The sequence below is a fragment of the Acomys minous genome, assembly GCF_964271855.1.
Source record: "Acomys minous genome assembly, chromosome: 9".
NCBI classification, from domain to species: domain Eukaryota; kingdom Metazoa; phylum Chordata; class Mammalia; order Rodentia; family Muridae; genus Acomys; species Acomys minous.
The window spans coordinates 116554684-116568118 of record NC_140490.1 but is presented as its reverse complement, the minus strand read 5'-3'; the positions used below and the strand labels follow the sequence as shown (position 1 = coordinate 116568118).

At 42.7% G+C, this 13435-nt stretch overlaps 1 protein-coding gene across 6 annotated transcripts in view; it reads right to left on the bottom strand.

Moving 5' to 3' along the window:
* LOC311605071 (uncharacterized protein) overlaps positions 1-13435 on the bottom strand; it is a 74087-nt gene that overhangs the window by 13357 nt on the left and 47295 nt on the right. For 3 of the 6 annotated variants that reach the window (XM_084795371.1, XM_084795373.1, XM_084795372.1), the window contains 2 exons: positions 7664-7831; positions 1193-1353 (listed from right to left, as the gene is read on the bottom strand). In XM_084795371.1, the coding sequence (XP_084651497.1) occupies positions 1193-1353; positions 7664-7831 (329 nt within the window). The other 3 variants (XR_014781771.1, XR_014781772.1, XR_014781773.1) reach the window with 3 other exon arrangements.

The window sequence follows — 13435 nt, the reverse complement described above, 5'->3', positions numbered from 1 at the left end:
CAGTTACTCTGCTAAAGGAATATAGCAGTAAAGTCACTCCTAACGACATATTTCTATACCCTATAGATCAGTGCATTACTGAACCCCCCTTAGATTACTTTCTTCTTGCAGTAGAGAGTTATTAACACAGAAACCAATGCCGGGACAATGTGTAGAGAGTGGGAGACTTTGGAATACTCAATCCAAACTGGGATGTCTTTATTAAACCGTTCCCCTCAAGGCTCAGGGATCGATTCAACAGACGAGGCAGAAAGATTGTAAGAGCCAGAGGCAGGGGATGACTCCAAGAATCAACATTTTGCACACACAACAGGGGTAATGCACATGTGTCCTTGGAGACGGTGCAGCACGCATGGGACCTGCACACATTCAATCCAGACACAATCCCACAGTGGAGACCGGACCGGAAGTAGGCACAAAGCCTCATCTCAAACCAGGAAGCTATTTGCAAGTCATAGCTGCTGAGAGTGGACACCAGGTTTCTTCAGTGAAGCTGCTTTAGGTATATTAACTACGCTCAGGCAGGCTGCATATGTGGGGATATTTGGCTAAGTCAAAGCAGACTCCATGGGTTTTTTTCCTTTTCAAAATTTTAAAATGTAATATAATTTATTCAGATTATGTCCCGACTGTTATCCTTTCAGCTGTATCTTCCCTCTCCCATCCTCCATCCCTCTTCTGCCCTACTCCCCTCCCCTAGACCTCTGACAGAAGGAGACCTCCTCCCCCACCATATGACCACAGCCTATCAGGTCTCATCCAGATGGCCTGCTTCCCCTTCCTCTGTGTGACCACTGGGCCTCCCCACCAAGAGGAATAGTCAAATCAGGGACACCAGAGTTCATGACAGAGGCAGTCCCTGCTCTCCCCACAGTACTGGCTATATCAGAACAGGGGGTCTAGGGTCACTGCATGCAGTGTCCTTCGTTGGTGCAACAGTTTGTGTAGGCCCCCCTGGGTCCAGATCTGCTGGCACTGATGGTCTCCTTGTGGGGCTCCTGAACCCTCTGGATCCTTCCATCCCCCAACTCTGCCATACCACTCTTCAGCACTCTACCCAGAGTCTGGCTGCACGTCTCAGCATCTGTCCTGATCCCCCACTGGGTGGAGTCTCTCAGAGGACATCTATGTTGGGCTAATATCCACTTATAAGTGAGTATACACCATGCATGTATTTCTGGGTCTCGGTTACCTCACTCAGGATGATCATTTCTAGTTCCATCCATTTGCCTGCAACTTTCAAGATTTCCTTGTTTTTAACAGCTGAGTAGTATTCCATTGTGTAAACATACCACAGTTTCTTTATCCATTCTTCCGTTGAGGGGCATCTAGGTTGTTTCCAGATGGGAGCAACTGTGAAAGCAGAATGAGTATGCTTAAAATATGTTTGTATGAATAATTTTTTAAATAAACATTTTTTTTTAAAATAGAAAGACACATTGCCTAGGTGATAGACATTAGTCACTGGGGTAGCCATGCCTTAGGAGAGCCCCATCTGGAGAAGAAAATCGTGTAGTGGGTATAAAAGCAACTCCCTCCCAAAGTCCATCCCAAATCGTCTGCTTCCTTGCGATGATCTACATTATGAAACGCGCAGGACACAAAGCATCCAGAGAGCTCTAGGTGGACAGCACTGGAGACTCCGATTCTAAGCCATAGTCTGTTATTAGCAAGACCGGAATCCTCTACAGCTCTAAGACGTTTTCTCTATGCTTTGAAGATATGGCTGAAAAGAGACACCACGACCACGGCAATTCTTCTAAAGGAAAACGTCTAATTGGGGCTGCCTTAACCGCCTCCGAGGTTTAGTCCGTTACCCTCACGGCAGGAAGCATGGCGGCATGCGGGCAGACATGGTGCTGGAGAAGGAGCTGAGAGGTCTGGGTCTGGATCTGCAGGCAGCAGGAAGAGAGAGACACGGCGCCTTGCCTTGAGCGTTTGAAACCTCAGAGCTCACTCCTGGCGACATGCTTCCTCCAACAAGGCCTTATGTCCTAACGCCACTCCCTGAGCCTTCAAATCCGAGAGCGTGTGGAGGCCGTTCCTGTTCAAACTACCACAGGACTCAACAAAGGTTTTAGTTTTTTCAAAACTTTCGTTTAGGTACGGCTACTGCCTTTTCTTTCTTCTTACATCATGCAAGACACGGTGACTCTGGAGTCAGGTGGGTTCGCCTGAAGTGTCAGCTTTCTTAGTAACTAGCTTCTGTCGCCTTGAGCAGGACACGGTCTACGTGATTTAGTTTCTTCATCGGGGAAAATGAACAGATCAATCTATTTATAAAGGCTTGTGAGGATCAAATGGGGTGACATAGGAAGTCTTTGCTGTGGCACACATGAAATGTCCAGCTGCCACGGTTGACATTCCTCCTGCTCTGATGTGAGCCATGGATGTATATGGTTGGAGAGGCTCTCAGCTTATGTTTAAAGGAAAAGCAGAGGTTGGTGGAGTAAGCGAATTAACAGGGGTGAGGTGGAAGGAGTAACTGTAAAATGCCGAACAAACTTCAAAAAGAGAACCTGCAAGACAGTGATTTCAAAGCTACTTATAAACCTAAATTAAGAGTTATCAAGGGAAACTCTTGTCATCACAAGATATAAAACAACTGGCCACACACACACACACACACACACACACACACACACACACACACACACACACACGACACGAATTCTGCATGGAACTGTCTTGGTGCTCCTTAAGCTCTCCAGCAGCCGTTCACCCGCCATTCCTGTTGTTGTAAATTAGGTAGCCTTCATCTGAGTCTTCTGCGTGGAAGTTGCCATGTCAAAGATTCTGAAATTCTAAGATGATTTCCTTATATCAAACTCTCTCGCTGAGACACAGTAGAAGGATTCAAGTTAAAAGTGGCTAGTAAAAACTGTCACAGAAAACAGGATTTTTAAAGCAAAATTATAAATTTACTTTCCTATTACAGACACATGTATACAAATATATAGTGGTAGATAGATAGATAGATAGATAGATAGATAGATAGATAGATGATCGACAAATATAGGCCAATTTATATGACTATAGTTATACATATAATCCACTGAGCTCATCTCCCTTCATGTTAATTTTCATACTGGATAAGCTTTGATTACGGCTAATGACACCCAGGTGACACAGTCCCATGGACTCTACGTTTTCCTTTCAGATGTAATTTCTCCTGCCATTTAGTCGCTCAAAACTGAGACCATCCCAACAGGCCTTGACCCTAACATATGGTTGGCAAATATCCAATGAGTAAAGACAGCTTGGTTACATAATTCAGATACCACAGATGTGGCCTCTGCTGACATGACCTGACATGAACTCAGGGCTGGAAGCTGACAGACCAAATAGAGACACTGTCGTTAATGGAAAGCTGCGTTGGCCCCAATCCACTCTTCTAAGTACGGGTTTAAACTCTGTAGACGTCTAAGGGGGAGGGGGAGGGGTGGCCATGTAGGTCTCCTTTTGGAGTTGGAAGGGGAATTAGAAGCCATGTAGATCAGTCACATCCAGCTTATACGTCCAGCTCACACATGCAAAACTAGCGGGCTCGCATCTCAGAACTTACCTTCTTCTGTTAGCACACGCCTAGGCACTTCCCTCTCACTATCTTTGTCTATTGAGACGATCGTGTAATTTTTATCTATGATTATGTTTATTTACCTATGATTATATTATTATTGGAAGTGAGTTTTATTCATTTCCTTCACTTCTTTAATTGTATTTTCGTGTATTTAATTAAGGGGTTTATTCATTTCCTTCACCCTGCTTGACTGAATTTTCCTGTGTTTCTTTAAGGGATTTGTCTCATCTCCTCTTTTAAGGCCTCCGTCATCTTTATAAGGTTGGATTTAAGGTGGTCTTCTTTTGCTTCGGCTGTGCCAGCGTGTGCAGGACAGCTGGGTGCCGGGGAGGCCATAGTGCCCTGGCCCTTGCTGATTGTGTTCCTAGGCTGGCCTTTTGCCACCTGGTTTTCCCTGGTGTTGGTTGGATGTTCCTGGTGTCTGGGGGCTGGGGGTAAGGGGGTGGAGAGGCAGGCAGAGCCTTGGGCTGATCATGGAGCCCAGAGACTAGCAGACTGCTCACTTCTGCTGGCTGCGTGTTCCTGGGGACCTGCAGGCCTGGGTGTTCCTCTGCTGGCTGTGTTCCAGGTGGCAGAAGAAAAGCTGGGTGGGCTGTGACCTGGCTCTTCCTGGGGATCCCGAAAAGTCTGGATGTTCCTGGGGTAGGCAGGCTTCCTCCAGAGAGAAGGTAATGGAGCTGGGAGTGGGGGAGGGGAGGGGGGAAGGGCCAGCATGTAACTCACCTCTGCTGGCTGTGTTAGGATTTTATTGTTGTAAAGAGACACCTTGACCATAGCCATTCTTTTCTTTTTTTTTAACTTTAAAAAAAAATTTAAGTAATTTATTCAGACTACATCTCAATTGTTATCCCCTCACTTGTATCTTCCCGTTACCTCTTCCTTCCCTCTTTCATCCTAATCCCCTCCTCTAGGTCTGTGACAGAAGAGGACCTTGTCCCCCACTATAAGATCTATCAGGTCTGTTCCTGGTCGCCTGCTTACTCTTCTGAGTGTCACCAGGTCTCCCCACCAAGACGAAGTGGTCAAATATGGGGCATCAGAGTTCATGTCCAAGTCAGTCCCTGCTCTCCACACAATGTGGAGAATGTGCTGTCCATTGGCTAGATCTGAATAAGGGGTCTAGGTTTACTGCATGCTTGTCCTTGGTTAATAGAGTAGTTTGAGCTGACCCTCTTGGGTCCAGATCCGCCAGCCTTGATGGTCTCCTCATTCTTCTAAGGAAACATTTCCTTGGGTCTGGCTTCCAGGTGAGGGGTTCCGCCCATTATCATGATGGTTGGAAGCGCGGCAGCATGCGGGCAGACCGGTGGGGAAGAGGAAGCTGGGAGATCTGCACCTGGATCTACAGGAAGCAGGAACTGAATGCTACACAGATGCTGCGGCTTGAGCATCTGAGGCCCCAAAGCCCTCTCCACCAAGTGACACCCTTCCTCCAACAAAACCACACCTACTCCAGCAAGGCCACTTGTCCTAATAGTGACACTCCCTCTGGACATTTGGGGGCCATTTTATTCAGGCCCTCTCACACACTTATTTTCACTTCAACAGCATCTCTTTTGCAAGTACTATGCACATGAAATCACTGCAAAGTTGCCCTGCCTGGATTGGCCCACTGAGCTATACTAAGAGGTTTGCCCAGGTGTAAATGGCAAATACAAAGGACACACTGTGTCCTCTGTGTCTCTGCAGCACCTGATAGTGATTTCCCTTCTTTCCAGTCTTTTATTTATTTATTTATTTATTTATTTGGTTTTTCAAGACAGGGTTTCTCTGTGTAGCCTTGGCTGTTGGCTGTCCTGGACTTGCTTTGTAGACCAGGCTGGCCTTGAACTCACAGTGATCCACCTGCCTCTGCCTCCTGAGTGCTGGGGTTAAAGGTGTGCGCCACCACCGCCCCGGCTCCTTTCAGTCTCTTAAAATGCTCTATTCCCTTTAAATATGTGACCCCTCATTCTCTTTTGTTGACTTGAAGTTTCTTCTATTTTCTTAGTGGAAAAAGCAGTAACTTACGTTAGGGAGAGGGAGATTTATCCTGCCAAATTTTCCTTTGGCAAAAACTGTTAATATGCTGCCATGTGTGACTTCATGAGGACACAAGACCATAATAAACAATATTTCTTTTTACTGTATGTTTTTTGAAAATATTTTTAAATATTTTTATATTATTCTTAGAAGAACTTCCAGGGCAGAAAGGGTAGTCAATAAGTATTTTGTTGAGAAATAATTCTCATGACACTTAATTTTCTCCTTCATACAAGTTGTTCTTGGTATATTAATGAAGTTATGAGCCTTCACTATCATGCTTTCTTATAAGATTTGACCATTTCTTTTTGTTGTTGTTTAAAGATTAATTTATTTACATATATGAATGCTCTATTTGCAAGTACACCTGCACACCAGAAGAGGATACCAGATCTTATTATAGATCGTTGTGAGCCACTGGGGGACTGTCGGGAATTGAACTCAGGACCTCTGGAAGGGCAATCAGGGCTCTTAACCGCTGAGCCACCTCTCCAGCCTGATTTGACTGTTTCTTTTAAAAAGCCCTTTACCCATTCCTTCTTCTTCCCTCCCGGACACTGGGAACCCCTATTCTGTTTTTGTCCACTCCCTAGGAGAGGTCACTGGCCATCCTTGGGAGTGTGTGGTGGTGGCAGTGTCTCCAGCCAGGGCTAGTTGGTGAGTTTTGATTGATGAAGTTTATGTTTTGTTTTATATTTACATTGACTTTAGATTTGCTTGCATAGAAGCCCAAGACACTGGAACCCAATGGACTATCAATTACTAAGAAAGAAATGGTACCCAATCATCGGACATTAGCCTTCATTAATGTAGCTTGCATCGCGTTTGGTTTTCCTTTCAGTCAGGATCACTATTGATTTTGTAATCATCAAAAGTGAAGATTCTTTGGGTTCTGCATCATCCCCCCCCCCCCCACCGCACCAAGCAAATAGATAAATGAGGAAGAATGGAGAAGGTACAGAAACAAGTATCAATTCACACACACACACACACACACACACACACACACACACACACACACACACACACACACACCCCACTGATGTAGTCATTTAGCAGGAAAAGCTGGAAATGAAGCAACAGGACCAATAGCAGTTACTGTGCTGCAGAATGTCATCCCAGATGCTGAAAAAGACCTAAAAGTTTTCTTTATCACATGAAGATCTAGTAAAGGGAGATAGCAGCTTGCCTTAAAACTCAGCCCAGTGTCAGTGGCTTTCAATCAAACCCTTGCTTGTCTAAAGATGGCTTGTCCTTCTACATAATCTAAAGATTTAAATCCACAGAGGAATGGATAAAGAAATGGCCTGGAAGTTTCTTTTCCTTAGATGTAACTATTGTTTATTTTCCCCTTTAAATTCACTGTTTATATTTTAAATAACCTATTTAATTTTATTCTATGTGCATTAGTATCAAGGTGTCAGAACCCCTGGAACTGGAGTTACAGACAGTTGTGAGCTGACATGTGGGTGCTGGGAATTGAACCCGGAACCTTTGGGAGAGCAGACAGTGCTCTCAACCACTGGGCCATGTCTCCAGCCCCTCATTGTTTACTTTTTCCCACGATTTTTAATTATGTTTCTTTTTAACATATACATTTATATTATTACACATAAATAAAATAAACTACATACAGCAGGAAGAACCACAAGACAATCAGGAATTATATGTTACATTCATAGTGATTTGGCTATTTGTATTTGGCTCTCTTGTTGGGTCTAAATTTCTGAATGAAAATCAGTATCTATCATATCTCATTTTTATTAACTTAAAACATCTATCTTGATCTAAAAACATCTTAACCCCTAACCAACTAAGCTTAATTGTAAGATTAAGCCATCTTGTCTTCAACCCCATCAGAGACTTGAGAAGGAATAAAATTAACTACCTGAGTAACCAGAGAGTATAGGTTAGCAGCTTCCCAAATGAGAACATGACAGAGACAGTTTGCTACCTGAACAGTCACATAAAACTCTCTATAATGTTGGAGAATCATCTTCGGCCTTCTAGCCTATCTGACAGACACATTTGTGAGGCAGGAACTATTGAGCACTTGCTTACCTTGTCTTGGCAGAGTTTGGCCATTGACTCTGCCAGCATCCAAGCTGCCCATTTTTAGGCAGAATTCTGTCTGTGGCAGAAATGAGGACATTTTGCCCAGTGGCGCATCATCTTCTTTGAGGTAGGCTGGGTGTTGCCAGGAGTTAACTTGTCTTGTTGTCAAAGAATCTTTAGAATGATTTAAAAAAATCTTTAAATGCCATATTCTGTAGGTCTCTGAAGTTTTTGAAGACCCTATTTAACTATTTTACCTTATATATCTATAGAATCTTTTCTATCTGCTAGACCTAGGATATATATTCATGTGATAAAATTAGACTAGTATTTGACATGACCATGATTTGCATCAATATATACAATTCTATACCAATGAATTAAAAATAACCTTACTTGTGAGTAACAATTAAGCCCTTGAGTTGAGTAGATTCAATAATATATCTTTTGCTCTATCCTCCCTCTATATTTCTATATCCCCCTTTCCTTCTTTTCAGCTCCTATCTCCTGACCTATAGAAGAAAGATAAAGGAAAAGAGAGACATCCCTGAGTCCAACCTAGTTTTCTCTCTGTATAAGACCAATAATAACTTATAACCACCTCCCGATGAAAATAAGCATTTGTAGCCCACGAGAGCAAACAGAAACCTACCCAACCCCCCTTAGAGGGAATGGGACATCGTTCTCTTAAGGTTTCTTCAGGCTGATTTAGGGTAAATACCTTTGAAGGGGAAAAACAAAACAAAACAAAACAAACAAACAAACAAACAAACAAAAAACTGGGGAAAATAGTTAAGCAAGCCAGGGATAGCATTTGTGATCCATTTTCTAAATGTTGAGAAATTCCAGGCTTAATAGGAATCCTGTGTGGGACAGTCTGAAATGCCAGATCAATTGGGATCAGATGCTTTCTACAAAGCTGTCCTGTTCTGATGGGTGACAGCAACTGAGGCACCTGGGGTCTGGAGCATGGAGGATGCAGGATGTCAACGTGCAGCATGCTGACAGGAATTAATCATATTAGGTCTGATCCAGTGTCAATGTCCAGTTCATTTGTTTTGAAAACATAATTTCTCACAAGCATTATACAGTTCTAACATTATAATTGTATGGGGTGTGCAGGATGCACAGAGCAATTAAGGCTGGTTCTCTGCTCATTATATGAGCAGAAGTAAGACATCTGCAAATCTTCCTTAATGCCATACTGAGAATGGCCTCTAGTAATAAGTCACAGAGAATCTGTGACCAAGATGAAGTCTTGTCTATGCATAGACATTGGTATCTCAGCCAGTCTCAGAGCTATTCCTATGTAGTTGGATTAGCAACGTTACCTGCTTGTTCTGCAGTTTGAATTCTCTCATTGTTTATTTTTAAAGGTAGATCTTACAAATATTTGGCATTTCAACCATTTCAATGTCTTTGGTTTCAATAGTCAGAAACTTTTGATATCCTGGAGATATTGTGTAGCTCTGTTTCTTTCTATTTCTCATGCTTTTGTGTTACAATTTTCACAACTGTTGGTTTGCATATGTCTCCTAACTTTGTTTGAGAATCCTCTTTATGTGTTTATTTATTTTGAGACACAGTCCTGGCTGACCTGGAGCTCACTGTGTAGAGTAGGCTGGCCTCAAACTCAATTTTCGGGATTAAAAAGCATATGTAACCACATCCAACTCAAGAACCTTTTTAATGAGGAATCTGTTCTTAAGGGCTCAAACCCCCGTATAACTTCTGCACAACCTGTACAATTCCCCAATACAACTGAAAAAGGAGAAACAAATGACTGTCGCAACAATATAATCAAACCAAACAAGATGAAAAAAAGACATTTAAAGTCAATTAATGAGAAAAAGTAAAATCAATTAATGTCGACTAGTATACTAGTACAATGACCGCAGAACAAAAAGGGCAAACAAATGTAAAGTATGCCATGAAATTAAGAGTTATTTAAGACAAATATAGAAAAATAAATGATTGATGGAAAGGAAGAGGCAGAGAGGGGGGAAAGAAAAGGGAGAAACAAGAAGAAATAAAACAAAGGAGGAAAAGAATGGAAGAGAATTGTTGGAGAGAAGAGAGGGAGAGATTAAAAGCTCAGGTTGCCCAGTGACTCAAACACGCACACACAGGGACTGGAGAGATGGCTCAACAGTTAAAAAACACTGGCTGCTCTCCCGGAGGACCAGGGTTCGATCCTAGCATCCACATGTTGACTCTCAGAGTCTGTAACTGGAGGTCCAGGGGATCCGATGCCTGCTTCTGGCCTCCGTGGACACCAGGTGTGCATGTGGTCACAGATACACATGCAGGCAAAGCACTCATATATGTGAAACAATGAAATAAAACTCTTTTTTCAAAGGTCTAGGCCCAGAGGGACTCACTAAAAATGCACATACAAACTTAGGTAAATGGAAGAAGAGGAATAAAAAAATAAATAAAGGCCTCTGTGTTAGGTCACACTGACCCACTGTGAAAGCAAGTAAAGACAGTAGTTGCTTAGGGCATTCACAGGGTGAAATGGGGAGAAAGTGGTCACTATTTGCAGATGGGTGTCACTACTGCAAAACCATTAGTTTATTTGCATGCTGTTTCCTTGAAGGAAGCAAAGAGATTTGACATTCTTCCCCAACACCTTATTTTCATTCAGGAATATCCTTGTGGTGGTTAATCCTCACTGTCAAATTGATGGCGTTTAGAGTCCACATGATAACACACACCTGCGTGTGTCTGTGAGAAGAGCTTATCACAGCAGGGAAGACCCGCCCCCTCGTGCAGATGGCATGGTCCCATGGGCTAGAATGCCCAAAGGAATAAAAGGGAGAAAGTGGGCTGAGCACCAGTGTTCATCGTTTCTGCTTCCTGACTGCAAATCCAATGTGACCAGCTGCCTCACACCTTTCCTGCCACGGAGACGTCACAACCATGATACCATGACACTGCAAGTCAAGACTCCTGCCAAGGAGACATCACAGCAACGATATCCTCACACTGCGAGTCAAGACAAATGCTTCCCTTCTCATGTTACTTTTGCAAGGTTCTGTCACAACAGTGACAAAAGCAGCCACCACAAGCCCTCACCATCTTAGCTTAGTGGTAGAATTTAAGTCAATAATTGTGTTTGAAAAAGTGAGACAGTTGCTTTATCAAAAGTTCACTGCCTCGTTATGAAGAAGACACTGGTCTCTCCCATCCTTATCTTTAAGGACTATTTGACTTCCAAAGTGAACATTAGCACTGGATACATTTGTCTCCCCTATCCATCCAGAGAACAGACTCAACACTATCTAATTTAGACTGCAGCACTTCCAGCTGGTGTCCCTTCAAGTGTTGCAGTTTTCAAAGCATTCTTAGCCAGAATGAAACGCCAATTAGAATATCCATCCATAGGGGCGAACTTCAGAACGCCATTCATATCAGGGCGGCATATCAGTTAATTTAGAAATTACTGGGAGAGTGTTTTGCTATTTGGGGAGGGATGAAATTAGATCCTTACCTCAGACTATAGACAAATACAATATAAGAGCCAAAATTAACTATCATTATGTTGTGGAGATGGCTCCAAGGGTGAGAACAGTTGGTATACAAGCATGAAGACCCGAGTTCAAATCCCCAGTGCATACATAAAAGCCAGGCGTATCTGATGTGCCAGTAACCCTGTCTCTGTAGGATAGAGAAAGGTGGATTCTGGGAGTTGACTGTCCAGAAAATCTCCCCAAAACATTGAGCTCCAGGCTCAGTCTCAAAAAATTAAGGTGGAAAATTATATAGGAAGACATCCAAGACTTTTTCCCCCTGGATTTGTACTTGCATACACATGGACAGGCACACCCATATACACTAACGTGTACATATATATACACACATATACATATACCATGCACACAAATGACAACACTGGGTGCCTTTAATTGTTCTTCACCTCATAGTTTTTAAGCTAAGATTAGTCAGTGAACCTGTAGCTCACCTATTTGGCAAAGCCCCAGGCATCCTCCTGTCTCTGTCCCCCTAGAGCTGTAATATGCTGGCCATACCTCACACCTGGCTTTTTTTTTAACCCTCCTTGAGACAGGTCTCATTTTGTAGCCCTGGCTGTCCTGGAATTCACTATGTAGACCAGGCTGGCCTTGAACTCACAAAGATCCGCCTGTTTCTGCTGTCCAAGTGCTGGGATTCAAGGCGTACACCACTATGCTAAGCCACACCTGAGTTTTAACATGGCTTCTGGGGATTTGAACTGAGGTCTTCGAGCTTGTGTGGCAAGCCCTTTACTTACTGGGCTATCTCCACAGCCATAGGAACCTCTAATACTAGTTTCTATATATAGTCACCACCTGTTTTGTGTTTTCATTGTTATGTGTTATGTATTTTATGTCCTACACACACCTTTTTTTTCTATAACCCTATAATGCATACTAAGTATTATAACAGTCTAAATCAGTGGTTCTCAACCTTCCTAATCCTGTGACCTTTTAAAACAGTTCCTCATGTTGTGGTGACCCCCAACCATAAAGTTATTTCATTGCTAGTTCATAACTAATTTTGCTACTGTTACAAATTATAATGTAAATATCTGATATGCAGGCTATCTGATATGTGGCCCCCAAGTGGGTTGAGACGCACAGGCATAGAATTACTGGTCTAAATGTATAGTTCCTCTAGTGTTTCTCATAACACTGATTTATTGCACAGCAACTATAAACAGTGTATATGGAACTCCCACCCCAACACTGATTTATTGGGTGGCAACTATGAGCAGTGTATATGGAACGTGTGTCTGTGGTAGAAAGTCTATTATTTTTGACCACATGAATAAAGCACTTTACTTTTTAAATATTTTGGAAAAAAGAGAATTCAAAGTTTAGTAGAATAGAGAGGTAGGGGCAGAGCTTTGAAAAGTTGGGAAAGTAGAGGGTAAATATATTTAAAATAAAGTGTGGAATTCTCAAATGATTAATACAAATATTACATTTTGTTTTTTTTTAATGGAGGTGTGTGTGTATGTGTGTGTGTGTGTGTGTGTGTGTGTGTGTGTGTGTGTGTGTGCGTGCTGGTATGGATCTGGAGCTAGGCTGGTAGCCAGCAAGCCCCAGTGATCTGTCTGTCACCATGTCCTTGACCAAACCACAGCTCAGGAGTTGCCAGTACTCACAGCTATGGTCAGCTGTTTTTAAGAGTGTTAGCAATTCTGCCTTAATTCCTCAGGCTTTGTGTTCTTATCTACTGAGCCACCCTTCCCCAAAACTTTGACTTTCAATATAGTAGTTGCCTTAGTTAGGGTTTCTATTGCAGTGACAAAATTCTATGATCAAAAAGCAAGAGTTCATTTGATTTACACTTGCACAACATTGTTCATCTTCAAAGGACAGGAACTCAAAACAGGGCAAGAGCTTGGAGGCAGGAGCTGATGCAGAGGCCATGGAGGGGTGCTGCTGACTGGCTTGCTCCCCATAACTTGCTCCAGCCTGCTTTCCTCACAACCAGGACTGCCAGTTCCAGGATGGGCTGGGCCCTCTCCTATCAACCACTAATGAAGAAAATGCCCTACAGGCTTGCCTGATCTTATGGAGACATTTTCTCAACTAAGGATCCCTGCTCTCTGATGACTCTAGCTTGTGTCAAGTTGACAAAAAATTATATAGCACAATGGACTTGTCTACAAACATATCACTGTTAAGCCACACCTTTACTTTCTTGCTTATACCCAAGGTTATACATTAATAAAGACATCACACTTTTAAAAAAAAAACACAACCTTATAAACTTAAGAGTCCCACCACC